Below are 25,010 nucleotides of genomic sequence, written 5' to 3' on the forward strand. Positions count from 1 at the left end.
ACATTCTGATATTGATTTACTCTAAGCGTTGAGAAATCCTCAGGAAGGTCTTGACCGTGGAATGATGTCGCTGTCCTGGGCATTAGGTGTGTGAGGCCTGCCAGAGCCTACGGGAGATGCCACAGTGGACACGGTCTCCCGAGGCTGTGTACGTCACAGAGAATTCACTCCGAAGTCTGCAGTTCTGTGTCTGGCAGCACGCAACAGTTGGGAGTTTGCAAGGTAAAGTGCCATCAAGAACCACAGATTTGTAAATTACTTCTTTGCATTTGATGGTGGTTGACCTTTGCCCTTTTCGATTTGGGCGCAGTCTTCCAGCCAGAATGCATCCGAGGCAGAGGAGATGGAGGAGGAGGAGGAGGAGGAGGAGCTCCTCTTTGTCTTCGCCATGGTCCAGTATGGAGAAGGGGCTCTCATTTCCTTGTCTTTGTGAATCATCACATCACAGCTGATGTCTTTCCCCACTCTGATGGTATGGTTCTTCTTTTTATAGCCATGCCACTCTTTGGAGATAGATATCGGTCTCATTGCAGGGTGATGCCCCATGGACCGAGGATATCTATAATATTTCAGTCTTTTATCTGAAACAACATCTTCATTTTCATCACTGCTTGTAAATGACTCCTCTTTTGCCTGCTCCTTTGCCTTTGGTGTGCTGAAATGAAAAGTGAAAGGTGTGAGTTAGTAATGTCTGAACATTATGACCCCCTGACAAGATATCTTCTAGCCTACTTTAGCTTAGAAAAGATAGTTTGGGCCTGGCACGATAGCCTGGTGGCTAAATACTCACCTTGCACACACCAGATCCCATAGGGGCTCCGGTTCATGTCCCAGCTGCTCTACTTCCCTTGCTGCTACTTAGAATTAACTGCTACCTGTCTCCCGCCTGGCCTCACCCTGATACTGCCTAGCAGATCCAAAATTGGATCCCTTGTGATTAGAAACCTCAACTAAGTGCATTCTGTCCTGGTAACTGGAAATAGGTTCTTCTCCTTCATCCCCCTTAACCTGTTAGACTCACTGATATTACCAACATGAAGACCTTGACAGTAGTACATGTTACGTTCTGAGACTGCAAGGTATATCCTTGGTGACTGTGGGTTTTTGTTTTTTTCTTAAGATTTATTTTTATTGGAAAGTCAGATAAGGAGAAGAGGGGAGACAGAACGATCTTCTGTCCACTGGTTCACTTCCCAAGTGGCCGCAACAGCCATAGCTGAGCTTATCAGGAGCCAGGAGCTTCCCCCGGCTCTTCCACACAGGTGCAGGGTCCCAAGGCTTTCCCAGGCCACAAGCATGGAGCTGGATGGGAAGCAGGGCCGCCAGGATACAAACCGGTGCCCATATGGGATCCTGGTGCATGCAAAGTAAGGCTACCACGCCTGGCCCAGTGACTGTGTTTTAAGTAATTATAAAAAGCAAGTGGTAGGCTAAGGGTTTTTTGTGTTTCAGAAATTTTTTTTTTTTCCTTGGAAAGGCAGATGTACAGAAAGGAGAATCAGAAAGATCTTCCATCTGGTTTACTCCCCAGATGGCTGCAGTGGCTGGAGCTGAGCCTATCCAAAGCCAGGAGCCTCTGCCGGGTCTCTCATGTGGGAGTGGGGTCCCAAGGATTTGAGCCATCCTCTACTGCTTTTCCAGGCCATAAGCGGGAAGCTGGATGGGAAGTGGAGTAGCCTGGGCACAAACTGGCACCCACATGGGATTTGGGCATTGGCAAGTGGAGGATTAGCCAGTTGAGCCATCACACTGGACTCCTAAGCTAAGCTTTACATGAACTGAACATCTAGCAAAGGTAGGGTAAGCCAGACCCCCCCCCCCCAAAAAAAAGGTGTAATTTAAAGGCAGTGTAGGGGCTGGTGCTGTGGTGTATATATCAGGCTAATCTTCGACCTTCTAGTGCCATCATATGGGCATTGATGCATTGATTTATGTCCCAGCTGCTCTACTTCCAACCCAACTGTCTGTTTTTGGCCTGGGAAAGCAGTAGAGCATGGCCAGGTCCTTGGGCCTCTGAATCCACATGGGAAGCGAGGAAGAAGCCCCTAGCTCCCAGCTCAGATTAGCTTAGTTCTGGCAGTTGCTACCATTTAAAGAGTGAACGAGCAGATGGACAATACCTGTTTCTGCTTCTCTCTATAAAAAAATCTCCTTTTCAAATAAAAATAAATATTTTTTTTAAAAAGCCCTCTTAAGAAAGGAAGGAGAAATCTTCCGTCTACTGGTTTACTCCCTAAATGGTTTCAACAACCTGGGTTGGGCCAGGCTAAAGCCAGGAGCTTGAAACTCCATCTGGGACTCCATGCGAGCAGTAGGGACCTAAGCACTTTGCCATCTGCTGTTGCTTGCTCATTAGCAGGGAGCGGGATTGGAAGTAGAGCAGCTGTGTCTCACACCAGCCACCTGTATGGGATGCCAGCAGCATTGGCAACCCAGCCCTCTGTGCCACAATGCCAGCTGTGCAAAATTTTTTATGCCACTAGGCCTGTCTGCCCAGAGCAGTGTATGAAGTATTATCTCCTTGTGCACACAGAGCCATTTGCTTCTAGAAAGGGTCTTTTCAACTTTGAAAGAACCGTTTCCCTGAATATAAGTTACTAAAATGTCTTGTATGTAAACGTGTTAATCAGAGGGATTTACATGACTGGCTCTATTGCTTAAGTATCTGGTTTAGCCTCACGCTTCAGTTGTGCCAGTTCCTCTGCTTATTGCTTTGTGACTTATAAGTGGTCAGTGTACTATTCTAGATTTTAATATTCTAAATCTCCACAAAATGAAAGTGTTTGGAACCTAGTAGTTATATAAGCAAAGGGCTAAGAGCCCAGGACTTAGAGTTGAGCTGTCTGATTTAAGGCCACCATTGAAGTCTTGATTAAAGTTGAATAGAATACCTCAATGCAGGGCCCGGTGCAGTGGCCTGGTGGCTAAATCCTTGCCTTGCATGCGCCAGGATCCCATGTGGGAGCTAGTTCATATCCCAGCTGCTCCATATCCCTTCCAGTTCCCTGCTTGTGGCCTGCGAAAGGAGTGGAGAATGGGCCAAAGCTTTGGGACCCTGCACCCACGAGGGAGACCCAGAAGAAGCTCCTGGCTCCTGACTTCAGATCGGCCACTTGGGGAGTGAACCAGCAGACAGAAGATCTTTGTCTCTACTTCTCTCTGTAAATCTGCCTTTATAATATAAATATTTTATTTAAAAAAACAAGAAAACCTTGGTAGCACCCTGCCCTGCCCACCGCCCCCCCACCGGCTAGTGGCCAGCTTATGAAGGCACTGTTGCCTAGTCACTGCTTAGGCTAAACAGCCTTGTGTTCCTGGCGAGTGTGGATGCACCTCCCGCCTGGGATTTGTTCACCTTTCCTCCCCTCAGTCTGCGTGGCCTGAAGCCTCCAGGGGTGTCCTGCTTGTGCTCGATGCCCATCACACACTACGCCATGAGTAAGTGTTCCCTGTTATTGTTGATCATTTTTTAGTCAAACCAGCATTGGTCTGGTCAATGGGGAAGTTGTTGCCATCTGTCTGAGATGCTTCCCAGCAGTCGCCCACCATCACCATGCTGGACTGCAGGCTGTCTTCTGGTACCTCTGTGGAATCCAGAGATCTAGGTTCTTCCCACGACATTTTAGATTTGCAAGTTGGAAATAGGACTGACCAAGCCTGTTTGGACATCCTGGGCCAGTAGGCTGGAGGGACAGAGTTCCCAGCAGTGATTGGCCAGTTGTGTTTGTAACTCCCAGGTCACCTTCATCTTACTGCCTCAAGTTGTCTTTTCCATGAGCATTCAGAAACTTCACTACATTATTCCAAGTCGCCCCTTCCTGACACTGGCTCACATTAAACCAGGATTGCAGGACGGAATTTCTACACTGACCTACTTACCGTGTGACTGGGAATTTGGTCTCAGGTATTAAGTCATATATTTCTTGCCATTCTTGGGGTATGTCAATAAAATCTCGATAAACCTTGATTCGTAGCACTGTTCCTATGGTAATGTGTTGCAGGAGCTTTAAAAATTCTCGAAGAGTGTATCCTAGCACATTGGCATGGCCAACACTAATCAGCACATCGCCTGAAGAAGGAAAAACAAAAATTATCAGTGAAATTAAGGACAGAAGGGATCCCTATTGATATCCTGTTTTACTGTGAGGCTTTTTGTTTTTTTAAGATTGATAGATTGATTTGCCAAGCGAGTGACAGATTATCTGATGGTTAGCTTCCCCGGATAATCACAACAGCTGTGATAGGGCCAGGCCGAAGCCTGAAGCTCCATTGGATCTCTGCCGTAGGTGCAGGGGCCTAGGCATGTGTGTTTTCTACTGCTTTTCCAGGGATGCTAGCAGGAAGCTGGATCAGAAGTGGAGGATCTGGCCCCAGGGATTCCATTTTATGGATTCATATTATTGGTTCATTTTAAACCAGAACCAGGTTTTGCTTTGGCCTTATTTAAACAGAAATATTCATGCTCCTGATATGAGTGTCTTTGCGTAATAAAGAAGGCATCACAGTATTCTTTCCTAGGGCCCAGGTTGGTGGCATGCTAGCTAAGCCACTGCCTGCAACATTGGCATGATGCAAATGCTGGTTCAAGTACCAGCTTGCCTCCCTCCCACCCCCATCTGCTCCATGCTAGTGCACCTGGGAAAGCAGCAGAAAAGGGCCCCAACATGTGGGACTCTACCATCCACATCAGAGGCCCAGATGACACACGTGGCCCCTGGCTATGACCCGGCCCCTCCCAGGGCATGGCAGCTATTTAGGGAGAGAACCAGCAGGTGGAAGATCTCCTGTACTTTGTTTCTCCTCTTTCTGTATCTCTGTCTCTCAAATAACTTTTAGAAATTAAAACTTTTTTTTTAAAGGAAACACAGCAGTAACAAATGCCTAATACTAGTAGAGGCAAAAAAAACAAAAAAATGAGTGGTAAGTAAATAACCTGGTTTCTGTTCAGCCTGCCTGGGGACTTCAGTGTTCCACAGTAGACTGTTAAATGCCAGACTTTCTGCACACACACACAAACATACCTTTTTTTTTTTTTTTTTTTTTAAGATTGTTTTGAAAGACGAAGCCACAGAGATAAAGAAATCCTTCATTTGCTGTTTTACTCTCCAGCTGCCTGCAGTAGCCATGGTTGACCAAGCCTTACAGCCAGGAGCCAGGAACTCCTGCTGGGTCTTCCCTGTGGGTGGCAGGACCTCAAGTACTTGGGCCATCATGTGCTGGAACAGTGCATCCCTGCACCTCAACACCCACCCCAACGTCAGGTCTGCTGCTGTTATTTCCTCCCCTTGGGCAGGATTTGTTGAGAAAGAACTCTACAAATCACTGGACAGTGAGCACACTTTAATTAAGCTTAAGATCTCTATTCTTTAGAATCTGTTGGGATGAAGGATTTGATCTGGTGGTCAGCCACGGCAGCAGCCAAGCCCCCAGTAGGGGGGAAGAGAACTATGAGTCAAGTCAGAATAGGAAGAAATGCCAGTAACTTTTAAAGAAAATTAAACCGTGATCTAGATTCTAGTCCTAAAATAGTCCAGCAATATATTACTGATGGAAATCAGCCCATGTGTTCTAATAAAGCCCTTTCTTGTATGAAAAAAAAAGGACAAGCCTAAAGAATGTGTAAGCCTAAGAGACATAATTGGCAATAGATAGCACTTGAGTTTTCATAAGCACTTTCATAAAAATTATAGCATCCTTTGACTAAAACAGGATTGCTGCAATTTAGAGGCAGTGATAGACCTCGAGGGCTACATGACATTGCTCAAGGTCACGGCACTAGCAGGTGTCAGCACCAGAGCCAGCGCCTGGGAGGCTGGCTTCCTGTATGACCACTGCTTCAAGTCCTGGTTGCCCCACTTCTCATCCAGCTCCTTGCCAAGACCCCAGAGAAGGTAACACATGTGCCCATGTGGGAAAGCAGAATGGCATTCCCATTCCTAATTTCAGTCTGGTCTGGCCCTAAATTGTGACTTACAGAGTGAATTTGTTGGATGCAAGATCTCTCTCTCCCCTCATGCTTTGCCTTAAAAACAAATCCTTGCAGAGGAGGAAAAGAACGTAGCCCCTGGGCCTGATTCAAACCAGCTTACATTCAATTTTTTCCTTCTTGTCACTTCAGCATCCCATGGTACCTTCCCCTGCTCCTGGACACAGTGCAGGGCCCCAGGGCAGGCATTGGCAAGGCATATCCTGTCGTGTGTGAAAGAGATGGGAAGAAGGATGGTACTGTAAGCTTGGTTCCCGGGAGTAATGAACAGTTACTGAAGACCTGACTCCTTATTTGTTTCCTTTAGAGCTCTGTTTACTTGAAAGAGCTAGGGAAAAAAAAAATTCTGTCTTCCATCCTGCAGCAATGGCCAGGGCTGCAGGTTGAAGTCAGGGACCAGGAGCCTCTTCCAGGTGTCCTATATGGGTTGCAGGGCCCTAAGCATGTAGGCCATCTTCTGCTGCTTTTCCAAGCATCAGCAGGTCAGAAGCACAAAGCAGCTCCCATATGGGATCCAGCAATGCAGGCGGCAGCTTTGCCCACTCACTACACCATGATGCTAGCCTCTTGCCTTATTGTACAGTGCTTTAATCTCACTTAAGGGATTATCAGGATGTTTAAGTCAGATCATATTGCCTACAAAAGAAGAAATCTGCAATCAAATTCATGACTGTACTCAACATGGAATGCTCTAGAAGTGACAGACCCAGGCTGGCCAGGACAAAGTCCTCACCCAGTGTCATCCTGTCACGACTGAGCTGCAAACACGTGAGTCTCGGAAGGCAGATGGGTGGTGAGGGGTGGGGTGGGGTGAAGGGGAGACGGGAGGGTAGCAGGCACCGTCACCTGGCCGCAGCTTCCCATCCTTGGCTGCAGGGCTCTTCTTGATGAGGTGGGTAATCTGCAGGTAAGGCCCATGCTGGATGATGATCAGGCCCAGGCCCATGCTGCCCACCGTGAGTTTGGTGCGCTGCGTCTTGCTCAAGGTGTGTTCAGTTTTCCCGACATTGATTTGCACTCGTTTTGCTCATAAAAAGAAGAGAACTCATTTGAGACAGCATCCCGGGCAGGAGGCCTGGGGGTGGATGAACTACGAAGTGAATTGCCCGAGGAGGGGAAAGGGCTCTTGCAGAGCACCTGGCCCATCGTGAGTGTGTTTCTGTGAGTTACTGTTCTAATCCATTGATTGAGCAAGTTACGTGTGTTTTGGTGCAGGTGGTGTGCCAGGCAGTGTGCAAGGCGGATGGCTTCTGGCCGTTGTGCCTGTTATGGCTCAGCGGCAGAGATCAATTACTGCATGTTACAGACGCTAGGAAAGGAACGGACAGAACCCAGAGGAGGCGACACGCGAGTGAGTGAAGGTGGAGATGGGCAGTGGGAGACGCTTCAGCAAAGGAGAGCAGGAGGGAGCAGAAGGTAGCGAGGTTCTGAGGCAAAAAGGAAGAGGAAATGCTGGGTAGGCTCTCAGGTGAGGCCTGGGTGGGGAGGCAACCACCTAGCAGAAGGGCCTGGCACCCAACCCGGCCTTCATGGACACGCCTTAGCCGCTATATCAACTGAACAATGAGAAACAAAACAAACAAAACCCTTCTGGCTGCTGTGTCAGCCTCAGAGAGAAAGGGAGAGATGAACGGATCCCACAGTCACCCCAGCACGTCACGGCTGTGAAAGCAGAGAGGTGCCCCGAGAGCATCCATAGGCCTCGAACCCAACGGGTAGTGGGGAGAGTTGCGTATGTCCTCTACAGAACCAGATTTTAAAAAAAAGGAAAAGGTTCAAGAACACAGAAGAGACTTAGGCCGAGAGACAGCCTCTGGAAAACAGGCAGCTGCAGGAAGCACCACAGTCAGGGCTGCCCTCCCCACATTTCCCACACAGCCTTTCTCCTCAAGGACAAGACACTCGCCAGGCCGAAGCCAAGTCCGGGGGCCTGAACTTGGTGGTTTCATGGCCATTGCCGAGGGACATACTCCCCCAGGCAGTGGGAGCTGGCCCAAGTTCATAACCCTGGTCTCTAACCTCGCCTAACCCCAAACCACAGAATGACAGCCTGAAAGAGACACTGGTTCCTCCGCAGCAGGGTCGGCCTCCCTGGAGGTGCAGCTCCTGACCCTGCAGACCAGCCACAGCCAGGGCTGTTTCAGCTCACACGACTATGTACTTGTGTGATCAGCTGTGCAGCCACACTGTCCAGACCGGCAAGATTAAGGGGTGGGGAACGGGGGCCAGACTCAGAGGCTCTCGTATATGATTCCATGTTAGGATCCTCTTGCTGGAGAAGTGGAAAAACAGACCAGGGGTGTGGGGAAGGGCGCTGGCTACTACGCAGAAGCAGCCAAGAACTCATTTGATGACGGGTAGTTGCACCTGCCTCCTGCTACCCCCACCGCGCAATCATCCAAAGTCATTAAAGGGGAGGTGGGGTGGAGGAATGGGTAGGTCAATCACAGACGGGCCAGTTTACAAAAGAGAAAAAGTGAGGCATCACTCCCTCCCCAGTTACCATTTTTGGTTTTGTGGGCAGCCTTCTCCATGCCGTGACGCGGGGTGGGACGCGGGCAGCGCCCGGGAGGGCCTCCCGGAACCCAAGCTGGAGTCTGTCCACCTCAGCAACAGTTTAGAACCCTCCAGACTCGGGCGCCGTCCCTGCTCCTTCTGGCCGCCAGGGGGCGCTGCGCTACCGGGAAAGGGGCAGTGACCACAGGTGTCTGCCGACCCTGCCCGGCGCTGCTGTGGCCCTCCCAGGGCTTGTGCGAAGAACCGAAGGGTGGGAGCTGGCCAAGCGCCTACCCGCGGAGGACTCCTCATTCGTTCTTAGAGAGCCGTGGAAATGGATCCGGAGGAGCACGGAGGAGGTGTTCCCCCCAAAACGTGAGGGTTCCCAGTAGGGAAAAGCACAGAACTGCCCGCCGCGCCCCTCAGCAGCACCTGCAGCTTGAAACTGCATTCGAGTCCTGTTTGTTTTGAACGAGAAAAGGCAAAGAGTGATCTGGAAAAATAATCATATATAGGAATCACTATTAGGAGAAGAATTAATGCTTCCTTCTGTTTTTCCTCTCCCAAGGCTTTCTGCCTCCCCCCCCAAAACACACACACCTGCCACAGATGTTTACCGAAGGCTCCCCGTGGCTCCTCGCGCGGCTGGAGGCAGATACTACAAACAAGGGCTTCATAACAACTATTTAATTAACAGATGAAGGAGAACGTTTCAAGGAACATTGGTTACCAAAGTGGTAGAGGAAAGCAAAAGCAATACAGTGAGGTAGGTGGGACCTGCTGGGAAGCGCATTCCTCAGCAAACAGTGATCACAGACCTATCAGGTGTCAGAGCAGGACCCAGTAGGGTTGGGGTTGGGGGGGATGGAGGTTGCTAGGCCCTGAGGTCCTGGCTTGTTCTGCTGTTTGCAGACTGTAGCCCAGGTCACAGAGGCTGTAGGTTGCTAGGCCCACTGTCAGCTGTTCCCTGCTGGTGGCTTCTTGGGCTCAGGCAAGCCTCTGGATACCTGTTAACTGCCACTCACGTGGAAGAACAGGATCAAATTCCCGACTGTTGGATTTGGGCCCTGCCCAGTCCAAGCTGTTACAGATATTTAGGAGTAAATAGTGAATAGGAGCCTCCCTTCTCTGTCTTTCAAATAAACTGTAGTTCTTGGAGAGTATGAGTGTAAATCAATTTCAAATTTGTACTAGGGACTGGTTACAACACAACCTGCAACCCTGGCATCCCATATGGGTGTCAGTTCTAGTCCTGGCCGCTCCGCTTTTGATCCAGCTCCCTGCTAGTGACTTGGGAAAGCATGGTCCAAGTGTTTGGGCCCTCGCCATGCTTGTGGGAGACTAGACGCTCCTGACCTCAGTCTGCCCCAGCCCTGGCTGTTGCAGCCAACTAGGAGAGTGAACCAGTAGGTAGAAAACTCTCTCTTCTTTTTCATTCCTCTCTATATATCTCTCTGTAGCTCTTTTCAAATAAGTAAATATATCACTCTTAAGTTTGTACCAAAAGAGACATATTTTGATCCCATTTTCCAAGCACTTTTTGAAGTACCCTACTTCCCGTCTCACCAATGGCTTCCACCCCACCCATCCCTGCTGCTGGCTGGGAAAGTCCCTTGTCCCAAATCCCCCCTTCCCAGGGTGGCCAGCATCCCATGACTGGTCAATGCAGGACCATTCCAGCTTCAGATCTCCCCCACAGGATCCACTAATTCCTGTCATTGCATTGTGGCTTCATTTATCCCTCTGCCCAGGCCTGATTCCTTCCCTAACCACACAGAGGTGTAGCCCAACAGCACTTCTCCAAGAAACACTGTACAGACCAGTCTGTCTCCCAACCTGCAACAGTAATGGCCAGTGGGCCTGGCGCAGTGGCCTAGCAGCTAAAGTCCTTGCCTTAAATGAACCGGGATCCCATATGGGTACCACTTCGTGTCCCGGCGGCCCCGCTTCCCATCCAGCTCTCTGTTTGTGGCCTAGGAAAGCAGTTGAGGACAGCCCAAAGCCTTGGGACCCTGCACCCATATGGGAGACCTGGAAGAGCTCCGGGATCCTGGCTTTGGATCTGCGCAGCACCAGCCACTGCAGTCACTTGGGAAGTGAATCATCAGACGGAAGATCTTCCTCTTTGTATATCTGACTTTGCAATAAAAATAAAATAAATCTTAAAAAACAAACCAGTAAGGGCCAGCAATCTGAAAGAGCACATGTTAAGATAAGTTTGAAAGCTGCCCAAGTATTAATGAGGTTCCCATTTATTAAGGTAAGAGCTTGGGAGCCTACTGCTCAGGAAAAGCTCCCAACATTTTTACTGGTAGTAACAGGAATGTGCCAGCAGGTGTCAGCAGTCAGACACTCTTTACACCAAGCAGTCACCAGGAGCTGCTGGGACACAGGAGCAGGAAGGAGCGGGGATCCATGGAGGTGTCCTTTGGGACTCCCTTGACTCATTTTGGCAGTGAATGGGCACATGCAGCAACGACAGACAGTCAGATGCCCATGACAACCAAGAGCTCAAACTCTCCAAGCCACCCCACCAGAGAAGCCACTGAGGTCATCAGGAGACGTTGGCTCAGAGCTGCCAGTCACGCCCAAGGTGAGCTGCAGCAGTGGCAGGAGTTCTAGTTTACCCCACTGACTTTTCTTTTAAGATTTCCAATAGGAGGACCTGGCACAGCAGCCTAGCTGCTGAAAGTCTTCACCTTGCACCCACCAGAATCCCATTTGGGCACCAGTTCTAATCCTGGTGGTCCTGTTTCCCATCCAGCTCTTGTGCCCTGAGAAAGCAGTTGAGGATGGTCCAAAGCCTTGGGACCCTGCACCCACATGGGAGATACAGAAGAAACTCCTGGCTCCTGGCTTTAGATTGGTGCAGCTTTGGCCGTTGCAGCCAGCTAGGGAATGAATCATTGGATGGAAGATCTTCCTCTCTGCTCTCCTCCTCTCTGTATACCTGATTTTGCCATAAAAAATCAATTAATTTAAAAATATTTCCAAAAGGAAAAGATGCTTGCCAGGGTCTGGAAGGTACTGCTTTCAGAACTTTAAAGAGGGGCTGGTGTTGACAATTGTATAACCCACTGAGCTGTCATCTGCAACATCGTATTCTATACAGGTGCCGGTTCAAGCCCCGGCTGCTCTGCTTCTGGTCCATGCACCTGGCGATGGCTCCAGTGCTTACAACCCTGCTACCCACCTGGGAGACCTGGAGGGACTTCCTGGCCCCAGGAGTTGTGAGTATTTGGGAAGTGAACCAGTGGATGGAAGATCTCTCTTGTCTCCCTGTCCCTTCTACTCTTTCTGTCATTTTGTCTCTTAAATAAGAACAACAAATACTAAGAAAAAGCTAAAAGAGTAGCTGGGCTTTTGAGTGTAGTGCTTCCCAAACATAAGGAAGCTGTTGTCCAAGAAGAGGTGATAGATTGGGAATCCAAGTCATTGGAGAAAGATGGCCCAGGTTTCTGGATGGTGGATTTTATTTGAAGGTATGGGAGGATTAAAACAAAACAAAATATCTGTTGTTACTGAGTGTGGCGTGCAGTGCTGTGATCCAAATGATCTGAGCTGTCTAGATCCCAGATCCCTCTTAAGGACTGCAGGACGATTCCCCAGGGAGCAGGAGGGTCATGGTTGCCTGATCTCAGCTGTCAGCCTTCTTGGGGAATTGTCCTTGACTAAAGAGAGCTTTCTTCCACAAGGTCAGGTCCTCTTCCCCCAGGTGGCAGGGTTGCAGCCAGCAAGGATTAGAAACTCTTGATCCTTCTGCTGTAGCCCCTTGGGGTCTGTCAAAGCCTCCAGCGCCCCTCACCTCAGCCTCACCACTTATACCTCTAGTCAATGCAACTTCCTTCCCTTCCCCAACAGGAGTTGACTGCTTCCAGACTAGACTAGACTTCCAGAGCTCTGTAACAATAAGCTCTTGTCTCTCAGTCAGCTCCAAGGGAACCAATCTGTGAGACAGGCCATTGGTTGAGCCCTGGGCACAGCTGCTACCCCATAGATGTAGCTCTGTTGTCTTCACCCCAGAAAACCCAGGTACACCTGTGTGGTACACATCACTGGTGACCCAGATGATAATAACCTTGAGCCCCAAGGAGAGGAGATGTCCTTTATCCTGTCAGACCAAAGATGCTCCTTACAGAGGCACTGTCTCCTGAGATGCCATCTGGATTCAGCCTCTTGCGGGCTGTCTACCATCCATCACAGTAAAGCATGCTGTGCTCACAGCCCTGTGATAGCCCCACAACGCCTGTGGGTGACTTGCGGCTGCCAGCATAGCTCCCTCCTCGGAACCTTCCGTGTTCTTCTGGGTTTCCCAGGGACTTTCTGACATAGGGGCCTCATGTCTCTCTGCTGAACAGAAAAATCCCAGATGCATTGCTTTGAGGTGAGAGGGTGGGCTGCTCCCTTCAGTAGGACACATCAAATGGGGGGATTTGTGGTAGGGGGAAGAAATTCAGAGAGGTCAAGTGAGTAGTAGGGCTAGGGCCAGAAGTTGGTTCTGCATTCTTCCTGCTTCACCCCACCTCTCCTAAATCCACAGGGCTTGCCTCTCCAAAGTACAGACCAAGAGGTAGATGCAAAGAAAACAGATCCTTCCTGTAGCTTTCAACACTTGGGTTTCTGTAAATACCCCATGTGCTGAAAGGCAAGATTAAGATGTGAAGGCTAAGAACAGGAATCAGTAGGAACTCTATGACAGTGTATACTTGGTCCCTGCCCAGTCCCATGCTGACCCTGGTTGATAGGAAGGGATGGGAGAGGTGAACAGCCAACCCTGATAACAAGGTTTCCAATTCCTTTAATCTGGTACTTGCTCTGTGCAGCAGGGCCTAGAAAGTACTACGTGGCTAAAAGGAAGGGCTTCCACTCTGTAAACACTACCATCTAGTCATCGTCATTCCACACCAAGCTGAAATAACGTTTCACCTGGGACTCTCATGAGCTTGCTGGTCGTGAATATCAGTAGATATTATCTGGGCATTTCGTTCTGTATGGTTAGGGCTTCTTTTACTAGTGGGCAATGGAAAAACCAAGCGGAAGTCAAGAATCACTCCATCCAATTGCTCCAGTACTTTGTGATGTGATTGGCAATATATCTGGATCCTTAGGCTACCTGCATTGACCTGTGTTGATTTCTATACCAAAGCAAAAATAAATTGCGTAATTTAACATTCCTGCCTTCCCCCAAGAGTGCAGTGTTTAGACGGAGAAGTCCTTAGATGAGCAATCTGTCTGGTGACATTGATCATTTTCTGCACATTTTTGCAAGGCAATTGGAGTGAATGGAATTTGAAACCCGCTGAGTTTTGTGGACATGTAGGCATTCCCAAAATAGAGACAGATTCACTCTTCTAGGTCTTTCTAGAGATGACCTAGGTGGTATTTCAGGAGCGTTCCCTCCTTCAAAGCCTTCATGATCATCGAGGCCTTCCTGTTTTCTACAAAACACCTGCATTTGTCCGTGGTTCTTCATCCTCACTACTTCACACATGCTCAAGTTAACAGTGCTCTGTCCTGGATTTTAAAGCCTCCTTTTATTTTTAAGAAAAAAAAAATTATTTATTTTTGAAAGGTAGCATTACAGAGAGGCAAGGAGGGAGAGAGAAAGAGGTAGATATCTTCTATCCTAGCCAGCTGATGGTATAGCGGGCTAGTCCCCATTCTGTGGCACCAGCATCCCATGTGGGCACCAGTTAATGTTTGGAATGTTCCATCTCCCAGGGCTTTGGGCCCCTGCACCCATGTGGGTAATCAAGAAGAAGCTCCTGGGTCCTAGCTTTGCATTAGCTCAACTCTGGCTGTTGGGGTCATTTGGGGAGTGAAGCAGTGGATGCAAGTCTCTTCTCTGAAAATTCTGCCTTCCAAATATATATATATATATATATATATATATATACACACACAATATAGATGCACATACATATATACACATAATATATACATTATACACACATACATATACATACACACACACTACACAAAATCTTTCATCCTGCCACTTCACTCCCCAAATGTCTGCAGTGGTCAGGGCTGGGCCATATTGAAGCTTCATCCAAGTCTCCCACATGGGTGCAATGGCCCAAGGACTGGGGCCATCTTCCACTGTTTTCCTAGGCCCACCCTTTCCCATACCACTCTCCATAGACCTTCCAAGGGATTTGGTTGGTCCTACTATTTGCCAGTCTCCTCCCTGGCCCCCTCCCCCTCCTGAGGAGCTTTGCACTGCTTGTCCTGGTCTTGTTTTGTTCGCTCTGTATCTTCAGGATACAGCCAGACTTTCCGATTGGTACTTGTGGCCTCTATGGAAATGCAGCTTTCCTTGACCACCCCAATCAGAACTACCCTCATCCTCCCAGCTCTTCCACCTCCCCCAGATATAGGGTTCTGCTCCTGAAATTATTTTAAGCCTATTTAGTTTTTTAGATCTCTGTTGGTTCACTCCCCCAAAGGCCACAAGGGCAGGAGCTAGGCTGGTCAGGAGCCAGGAACTTCTTCCCCGTTTCCCACATGGGTGCAGGGTTCCTAGGCTTTGGGCCTTCCTCTACTGCTTTCCCAGAGCAGAAGGAAGCTGGAAGGAAAGTGGAGCAGCCAGGACTCGAACCTGTGTCCATATGGGATCCTGGTGCGTGAAGGTAGAGGATTGACCTGTGGAGCCATGGCAGCAGCCCCTAAACCTATTTCTATGTAAGCTTTGCAAGAGTAAGGAAAAATAGTTTTTCCCGTCCACTCCTGGACCCTCACACCTCTGCTACCAGACGCCCAGTGGGTGGTACGAGGTGACCACGGCCGGGTTTTGCCTCTTTCTCCTGCGGCAAGACTGGAATCTTCCACCCACTCCAACCTCTTCCTAAAAGGCTTATGGGCTGCAAAGACTTCAAGTTTAGTCACGAACAACGACAACAACATTATTTTTATTGGGAGGAAAGCCAAGAGACTCCGTGGCTTGCCGGAAGAGCCCAGGAGCCCGGCGTGCGGGGTGGCGGGACGGGTCCCGAGCAGCATGACAAGAGTCCCGCGGCGGTGGGGAGGTCCCAGGCAGCGCGCGAGCCTGAGGCAGCCGGTGGCCCGCAGCCGGGCGAACGACACGGACGCCACTCTGCATCCCGAGCCCGCCTTGCCCGGCGCCGCCGCCGCTTCGCTTCCGGGTGAGGGGCGGGCGGGCCGAGCAGTTCCGGGGCGGGCGGCGGTTCCGGCTGTGCGGGCCGCGCCGCGGCTGCTGCTGCTGGTCCCGGGCGCGCTGAGGGGCGAGAGCGGGCGCGCACGGAGCCGGGGGTCCCGGGGGCTGCGAGGCGGCGGCCCATGGGGCGGGAGGCGTGAGGCCGCGGCCTGCCCGGGGCTCGGGGGGTGGGAGGGGTGCGGGGGCGGGGAGATGGATAAACTGACCATCATCTCAGGATGTCTCTTTCTGGCCGCCGATATCTTCGCCATCGCCAGCATCGCCAACCCGGACTGGATCAACACCGGGGAGTCGGCGGGTGAGCGGCGGGCACCGTGCCCGGGGGCTGAGGGCAGGAGGGCGGGGAGACCCAGGCTGTGAGGAGAAGACGACGAGAGAAGGGTTGGAGGAGACCGGGGGCGGAGAGGGAGGGAGACCCGGCGGCCGGGGCTGAGGGGAGAGAGGCAGCGGCGGAACGAGAGGGGACCCCCCGACCCCGACCCCTGCACCTCCTCAGGCTGAGGAAAAGTGGTGAAGGCAGAGACCTGGGGCTGGGCTGGAAGAGGGGTGCAGCCGCCAGAGCTAAGGGTTAAAAAAAAAGTCAAGGTGGGAGACCAGAGGCAACGCGGCGGAGGTCGGGGGAACACTGAGCTCCTGCGACGGTGTGAGGAAGAGTCACCAGAGACCCGTGGGGCGCGAGGGGCGCGAGGGAGGACGCCGCGGCCCACCCACACGCGGCGGGGGCTGAGGATGGTTGGCGGAGGCCGGGGGTGTGGGGGATCGGAGCCCCAGCGCCCACCGGCCTGCCTGGCAGCATTGGAGACGCTTGTGGCTTCCGATTTTTTTTTTTCCCTCTCCGCTTTGAAGTGTTATGTGGTTATAATTTTTGGCTTTATTTTAGGCCCGGGAGCTATCATAATCCTAATAATAAACTTGATTTTATGGAGCATCTTTCATTCCAGCGCATTATCACCAAAATGCTGTGGCGCTCTCAGTAGTAGTTAGAAAATTAAATAACACGTTGCGAGTCCCAGGCGGCGGCGGTCGGGTGCGCGGGGCGGCAGGCGGGAGAGCTGCTGGTGCCCTCGGGGAAGCCGTGGGTACCCGGGGTGAACGCGCGTGCCAGGTTTGGCCCCATCTGGAAGCCACCTTCCTTCAACCCCTCCTTCTCTCCTACAGACCTGTAAGACCAAGCCTTTAATTCATGCTCACAGCAGTTGGAGGGGGAGACTTCTGGAATTCTGGAAGGAGCTTGTGTTTTAACTGTTTATTGGGTGCAGGTGAAGGGGATGTGCGGCGTGTGGAGCGGGGAGGATGCCAAGCCGGTTCTGTGAATAATTTGTTACCAACGTGTATCAGTGCGTTGTCAAACTTCTGAAGTATTACTTTGGGTTCTGTATTTATCCGCAGTATTTTTAGCTCTTAAAAAAAAGAGAGTCGCTGGGACATTTGTTGCTTCCTCCCGGCTCTTTCCTCTCCCCTCCCTCCAACCTGCTTGTAGACCTAGTAACACACAGTCATGCTGCCAGATTTACGGGTTTATTAAAATAACACTCAGAAAAGTGCTGCGACTTTTCTTGCCTGTGGAGATTTAGCAGAGCTTTTAATTGTAACACCCTCAGGAAAGCATCAGCCTCCTTCAGGATGCAGCGCTGGTGCTTTTGTGTGTTGGAGTTGCATGTGAGGCGAGCTGGTCCTTGCTGTTGTTTTCAACCTAATAATACATATGAGTTTTGACTTCTGTTAATGAGACTTTTGAGCTTGCTTCTGTAGAGGCATAAAGTTTAAGTGTTCTAGCAGAAAGATCAGTTTTGCCAAGATATATTTGGTGGAATCGCAGTAGGTAAATGTCCACATTTGAGTTGAGAGAGAAACCCATACAGATGAAATAGTAACATAACTGTCTTCATGTGAGGTGACAACGAGTGTGACTTCTTCACGTTTGGGGACAAGGTCATCAGCCGGGAGTTGCCATGGATATGGGAAGGCCAGAAGTCCAGGGATTGAGGGAAGTAGAAACTGTCAGGGGGAAGGAGGTGGTGGCAGAGAAGGCATGCCGGCTGGGAGCACAGCAGGACTGGTTGTAGCAGCACGGTGACCTCACTGTGGTGGGTGGTTAATGAACCCCTCACGTGATGACCTCCCTGCCTTGTTGGCCATCTCAGGTAGTGCTCAGCTTCTTTCCTAGCAGTGTAGGTGCGTTTCCCAGCCACCCCTGGCAGTCAGGAGTGCTGCTGTGAATGCCTCCAGAAGGCTGCTCAAAGTGGAAGGATTGGTCGAGCCCCATGGGATGCAGAGAGCTGTGGGTGTAGGGCCCAGACCCCAGCAGCGGGGCAGAGAAGGTTTGCCTTGACCCTCAGTCAAGGGAGACAGAAGATAGCACACAACAACAGAATTCCAAAATCATTCCTACCTGCAGTTATTACTTTAACTGTGTCAGGCAGTGAACCCCATCCCCGTACTGTGCAGAAAACTTGAAATGTGACCGCCGTATGTTTCTTTGCTTACTATTGTGAGCTGTGATGAGATGCAGCCAAACTTGGCCTGGCCTTGCCAAGCTTTGGTGTTCACTGTGCACTTTGACCTGAGCAGACAGAGGAGTCTCAAGCTGGGAAAGATCAATGCAGAGTTACACCTTGCAAATCAGTTAGCCCTTCCCAACGTGACAGGATAGCCTTAGTCCAAGGTCACAAAAGTGGCTTAATCTGGCAGCAGAAAGTTAATGTCTTAATTCTTTTCAGTGTCAGATTCAGTCTATGAAAGTTTTTTTAAATTAATTAACTAATTTGAAAAGTAGTTAGAGAGAGAGAAAGGTCTTCCGTTTACTAGTTTACTGCCCAAATGGCCACACACGGCCAGGGCTGGGCCAGGCGGAAGCTAGAAGCCAAGAGCCTCTTCCGGGTCTCCCGCCTGGGTCCTGGGGCTCAAGGTTTTGGGCCAGCTTTAGCTGGTTTGCCTTAGCAAGGAGCTGGATCACAAGTGCAGCAGCTGGGACTGGAGTTTGCCACAGTGCTGGCCCCTCGGTTTATAAAAGTTTTGATTGTGATATGTTATTGCTATTTTTTTTTTTAATGGCTAAAACAGATCTTGAAACTCCAGGTCTTGGAAATGAAATGTTAAACACCTGCAGGGAGGGGAAACAGAATTCTAATCTAAACTTCATCACTTGCTAGTTTTGTGGCTTTAGGACGGGTTGGTTAGCTTTGTTTGTCAGTTTCCTTCTCTGTAAAATAAAGGTAGTAATAATAGCTTCTTGTGCTAATTGAGTGCATCCAGGTAAGATGTTGAGAACAGCGCCTGACACCAAGGAAGTCCTGCTCCGGTTTGTAGGAATAGCTGTCAGAGGCCGGGTGAAGCTGGCATTTGCCACACCAGCAGTCCAGTTCCTAGTCCTGGTTGCTGTGCTTTGAATACAACTTCTGCTATGTGCCTGGGAAGGCAGTGTGTGATGACCCAAGTCCTTGGGCCTCTGACACCTGTTTGGGAGACACTGATGAAAATCCTGGCTGTAGCCATGTTGGGGTGATAACCAGTTCTTGGAACTGCCCTCTGTCTGTGTGTGTTTCTTTCTCATTCTGCCTTTCACATAGATACATTGTTTTTTTTTTTTTTTTAAGTCAGAATTTCTTTCTTTCTTTTCTTTTTTTTTTTTTTTTTTTGAGGGTTTATTTTACTTGAAAATCAGAATTACAGAGAGGGAGAGACAGAGAAATCATCCATCCACTGGTTCACTCCCAATGCCTGCTACAACCAGAGCTGAGCCGGCGCAAAGCTGGGAGCCAGGGGCTTCTTCCTGGTTTCCTAAATGGGTTTAGGAGCTCAACGAGTTGGGCCATTCTTCGCTGCTTTCCCAGGCCATTAGCACGGAGCTGAATCACAGAGCAGCCAGAACACAAACTGGCACCACAGAGAGAAGATTAACATGTGACATCAGCAGGCCAGCCCCAGAATCCATTTTTTTTTAAAGATTTATTTTATTTTTATTACAAAGTCAGGTATACTGAGAGGAGGAGAGATAGAGAAGAAGTGGAGCTGCCGGGATTAGAACCAGCAGCCATATGGGATCAAGGCGAGGACCTTAGCCACTAGGCCACACTGCCAAGCCCCAGAATCCATTTTTTTAAGGTGTATTTGCTTGAAAGGTAGGGTTAGAGGGTCAGTGGGGAGTGGAAGGGAGGACTCTTCCATCTGGTTCAGTCCACCAATAGGAATGGGCCAGGTGGACGCTGGAATCCTCAAACTCTGTCCAGATCTCCCCTGCAGGTCCAGGGGCCCAAGCACTCGGGATGTCTGCTGCTGCTCTACCAGGCTCAGGAGTAGGAAGCTGGACTGGAAGCAGGCTTGAACTGCCTTACCTTCTGTGCTACAGTGCCGTTGCTCAGAACCCTAGTTCTGAGATTAAACCACAAGACTCCTTCCTGGGACAAACGACACATTTTGTTTATTTGTTTGTTGTGAGTCAGGAAACATCAAGAATGTAAGGCCAGGTTTAGAACGAGTTAAAGGTCTTCCCTCTAGGCTTTGGACTTTGTCCACCACCCTCACTGAGTTTGTCCTTTTCCAGTTTTTCATTGTCATCCTAGAGTCTGTCTTCTTCATCTTCTGTTTGCACTGCTGCAAAGCAAAAGGAAATACTAAACTGCCCCCGAGCAGTCTAGAATACTTTGCTAGAATCCCAACTGATGAACTGTATTTCCGTGATTATGGTCCCATAGTAGAACTTTTAGTTCATACCGAGTTGGTGCACATGTAAAGTGTACTCTTTTTTTTTAACCTGGGTGTGGTGTCATTTCATGCACTTGTCCTAATAGCTTGTGAATTATGCACAAACTGTTGAAGATACAATGAAACAAATAGCTAATGTATGTATTTATGGGGCTTGGCTTGTTCTCGGAGAGTCACTCTTATAAGGACCCTTAGCAGTTTCTGTGAACCAAAAACGTCGACTGGTAGATGATTACAGTAGTTAATTTTGTGCTGAGGTCAGATTTTTGCTGGTTACTGGAACACATTGTCAACAGCAGTAGCTTTGATTTTATGTAATGCTTTGTAGTTTTTCAAGCACTATGATCCATTACTTGATTGATTCTTCAGGCCTCTGTATTTGGCTGATGCCAAACAATCATTTGCACAGTTTTCCCCACGTTTCGGTTCTTTGAACATGAGATTTGAGTTTCAGTGCTGCAAAGGCTTGCTTCAAGAACATATGTCAATAAAGTATAACCTGTGTCTTCCTTAGGTGCACTTGTATTTATCTTAACTTCCTCAATGGATAGAATTTTTTGCTAAATTCCAGAAAAGGGAGAGAAGATTTGGATTTCAGTCTTTTCAAGCGCTGTCCTTTTTGTACAAGTCTTTCGTCTCACTGCCACTTTTCTCATCGCCATAGAGACAAACTTTTGGTGAGAAAAAAAAATTTAGTGTTACTTAATTTGAACAGAAAAACAGTTAAGAAAAAAATATGTGTTAGCCAGATCTCTTTGTTGAGGCATCATTCCTTTCAGCAGGGATGTCAGTGTCTGTTTAGCATTACACCACCCGAAATCATCCTCGGTGGATTTGCCTACTGTTCTTTATGCAGAAACATCTGGGAGGACATTTCCCAAAGTCTTTTAAGTACATGAAAGAGACTCCCTTTTGTCTAGTCAAAATTTCTCTAGAGAGTGATTATCATGTTCACAGTATAGTCTGTCATAACTGACTTAAGGTGAGTATATTCCTGAAAATATTTTCATTCTTGTTCTTCTCAAACTTATTTAGATGGTTTGTTAGCATTTAAGAGGTCTTCAAAACTGACACCTTCTTCCCTGCTTGGATTCTAAACTGGTTAAGGAGGAAGAAAAAGTGATAAATGGGGGCAAAGCTTTTATTACCTATAAAGAGAATATTAGAGTTAAGTTGCTGCCTGCAAGCCAGCATCTCCTATGGGCATCACTTCGTGTCATAGCTGCTCAGCTTCTAATCTGATGCACTTGGAAAAACGGCAAAAGAGGGCTGAAGTGCTTGGGCCCCTGCACTCACGGGAGAAAACTGTCAGAGGTAGCAGTTTCCTACTATCGAACCCCCAGATTGAGCTCACATTACTGTCCAATTCCAGGCAGAACCAGGGAAGTCTGCTCTGACAGGATTTGCACCCAATAGATACATGCTCCCAAGCACAGAACGCTGGGCTGTGTATCCCTGGATTTTCTCCTAAACTGCTTGTCAGATGCGTCACCTGTTCTGTGCTAGGAAGGGCCATAAATAACCCGAGTTTTAGGCTGACAGGGTTCTCTGATTTTTCCCTTGTCCCTTTCTGCATGGATGGACACACCAGGAGTAGGGAGGAAGCCTCGCACGTTTAAATGAAGAGATTGGCAGGTATTTAGGGGAAGTGAAAGACTTAGGGTCGGAAGTGTCATTTCTCATTCTGCTTCTTACTACATGCTGCATTGGAAATCCTGGTAAACCACAAACAAGGGACTGTCTGCTTGACATCCATCTTTTGCAAGTTTAAAGTCTGTAAGTAGGTCTGGGCCTACAGACTGAGGGTCCTTGATTTAAAACATTAAAATTACAACCTGGGCCTGGTGGCTAAATTCTTACCTTGAACACCCCAGGATCCCATATGGATGTCAGTTCACATCCCAGCTGCTCCACTTCCCATCCTGCTCCCTGCTTGTACCCTGGGAAGCAGTACAGGACCACCCAAAACCCTGAGACCCTGCACCCATGTGGGAGACCCAGAGGAGGCTCCTGGCTCCTGGCTTCAGATTGGCTCAGTTCCAGTCATTGTGGCCACTTTGGGAAGTGAATCAGCAGCTGGAAGATCTTTCTCTCTGTTTTTCCTTCTCCCTGCAAATCTGCCTTTCCAATAAATAAATATTAAAAAAAAACTACAATCCATTCAAGCAGATCCATGTTTGTGAAATAAGCACCTTTCCCTCAACTGTGACAACCTTTCTGATCACAGAGGTGCTGTAGCGTGAGGGGGTCTGTGAGATTAGCTCTTAAATCTGTCTAGAACTTGATTTTGATCATCACTTTGGGCATGACTTGTAGAAAATGAGAAAATTTGGTTACCTGCAAGGTCAGCATTTTTAGATTTTTCTTTAAGAGGTATCAATAAAATCTCATTGGTTTTGGAGTTTTCCTAGTAATTCTTTTACCATCTTTATTCATCATTTAAAGCTTACAATCAGTAACTTTTGCATATTCATGAAGTTGTGCATCACTGTCATTACAATCAAATTTATAAAGAATTAATCCAGAATTAATGTTTTAGCCACACTCTTAGTCATTGCCCCCAGCTCCTAACCCAAGGAAATTGTTAAGCCACTTTCTGTCTGTTAGACTTACCTGTTCTGGATAGCCAGGCAGTCTACATTTTAAAAACAAGGCTAGGGCCCAGCGTCGTGGCCTAGCAGCTAAAGCCCTCCTCGCCTTGAACGCACCGGGATCCCATATGGGCGCCAGTTCTAATCCTGGCAGTTCCACTTCCCATCCAGGTCCCTGCTTGTGGCCTGGGAAAGCAATCAAGGACGGCCCAAAGCTTTGGGACCCTGCACCCGCATGGGAGACTTGGAGGAACCTCCTGGCTTCAGACTGGTGCAGCACCGGCAGTTGCGGTCACTTGGGGAATGAATCAGACGGAAGATCTTCCTCTCTGTCTCTCCTCCTCTCTGTATATCTGACTTTGCAATAAAAATAAGTAAATCTAAAATAAATAAATAAATAAAAACAAGGCTGTTGCCTGCAACACCAGCATCCCATATCTGAGCAACAGTTTGAGTCCTTGGCTACTCCACTTTTGAACCAGCTGCCTGCTGATGTGCCTGGGAAAGCAGCATATGATGAGCCAAGGACTTAAGTTCCTGGTATCTACTTGGAAGACCTGGGTGGAGTTGTGGACTCCTGGTTTCAGCTTGCCCCAGCCCCAGCCATTGTGGCAATTGGGGAGGTGAATCAGCAGGTAGAGTATTCTTTCACTCCTTCTGCCTCTCTTATTTACATAAATAAATCCTTAAAAAACAAGACACGGAATATACCGTATATGATCCTTTGTGACTTAGCAAATGTTTTCAAAGTTCATCCATATTATAAGTTGTATTTTTTGTCAAATACTATTCCATTATTTGAGAAGATCACTTTTTATTTATCCATAAATTGGTGGATATTTGGACTAGTATGTTTCTTGTAGCTCCAAGAATGAAACTGTGTAATGATAAAGTGGTACAAAGATTTCTTTTTAATTTTGTTTTTTAAAAAAGTAACATCAGTATTATTTGCTTCAGCATATCAAGTAATAAAGAATTTTGAATAAAATTTAAATAGATATTTACAGGAAATACTTAAAGTTTGAAATCTGTATAATACAGAATTCAACAATATTTCCCTCTTTTTACTATTACCAACAGAGATGTGACCACTTCAGGATGGAAAGATGTAAGCTAGCAGGCCTAAAAATTTTAAAGGAGAGGAATTTAGGATTAAGAGTACGGATATAAGACATGCATACATAGAAATCACTCAGAAGGAAATTCAGGAAAAGAAATTACAGAATGACTGCTGATACATTATCAGCCTAGTCATACTAAATCCTTCATTACTGGGCTACTAGAGCTGCTTTCAAAATTAACATAGTAATAGTCACACACATTTTCCCTGCAGTGTTCAATTTAGTTGACCAACAGTTCCTTTCCCAATAAGCACTGGGTTTGTGTTGGAGTTACAGTGTATTAAAATGCTTGCATGGGATTTGTGTAGGTCATGTAACTCCATTTCTCAGTTATATAAATGGAGATGATATACTTACCTCAAAGGGCAGCCATCAGGATCAATGTATGGCATATAAAGGATTACCACATTATCTGAGACAATAAATGCTCAAATGTTATTCATGATTATTTATTACATAAATCATTAAAGCATCTGAATTTTTTAGTGTTCCTCTGACTATATTGATTTATTAATATCCTGCTGTATTCCAATCTGGCAGCAGAGACTGCATAGTTGGCTATAGGGTAATATGAACTTACTGGGACACACAGAAGCACCAGAACCGAAGAGTGCATCCAGGCGTGTACACTGCTGGAGCAGACTGAGATGTTGTGAGAGTCAGCCTGGCTAAATGCAAAGGCTTCACACACTTTGGAACAAACCAGCGTGTGGTGAAATCTCTGTCCCATTGTCACTATTAACATGTAACTGATTACCACACTCTTGATGTTAGACAAGTTACAATTGAAGCTTTATTAATGAAAATTCTGTCGTTCAGATCTGATTGAGACTTCAGCATTTGCAATAGTTGGTCAAGTTCAGCGTTTTTCTCTATTCGTTTAGGTTAATGAGTAACTACAGTGGATACTGAAAGTCACTTAATTGAGAAAATAA

General features: G+C 48.1%; 2 protein-coding genes across 4 annotated transcripts in view; one reads left to right on the forward strand and one right to left on the reverse strand.

Annotated features, from left to right (window-relative positions):
• Positions 1 to 101: 101 nt before the first annotated feature.
• Positions 102 to 8,648, reverse strand: PDZD9 (PDZ domain containing 9). The gene is made up of 4 exons (XM_036492856.2): positions 8,490 to 8,648; positions 6,833 to 7,012; positions 3,880 to 4,069; positions 102 to 655 (listed from the first exon to the last, which is right to left on the reverse strand). Exons 1-4 carry the CDS (start codon positions 8,518 to 8,520, stop codon positions 256 to 258), a joined length of 801 nt encoding a protein of 266 aa, XP_036348749.2. The 5' UTR covers positions 8,521 to 8,648; the 3' UTR covers positions 102 to 255.
• Positions 8,649 to 15,666: 7,018 nt separating this feature from the next.
• The window catches only part of MOSMO (modulator of smoothened), a 47,656-nt gene continuing 38,312 nt past the window's right edge, over positions 15,667 to 25,010 (forward strand). Inside the window, exon 1 of one of the 3 annotated variants that reach the window (XM_004586804.2) lies at positions 15,667 to 15,957. In XM_004586804.2, coding sequence (XP_004586861.1) covers positions 15,852 to 15,957 — 106 coding nt within the window. In that variant the 5' untranslated portion in view covers positions 15,667 to 15,851. The remainder of the gene's footprint in view (positions 15,958 to 25,010) is intronic. The other 2 variants (XM_058680265.1, XM_058680266.1) reach the window with 2 other exon arrangements.

This window comes from Ochotona princeps, chromosome 24 (assembly GCF_030435755.1).
Source record: "Ochotona princeps isolate mOchPri1 chromosome 24, mOchPri1.hap1, whole genome shotgun sequence".
NCBI classification, from domain to species: Eukaryota; Metazoa; Chordata; class Mammalia; order Lagomorpha; family Ochotonidae; genus Ochotona; species Ochotona princeps.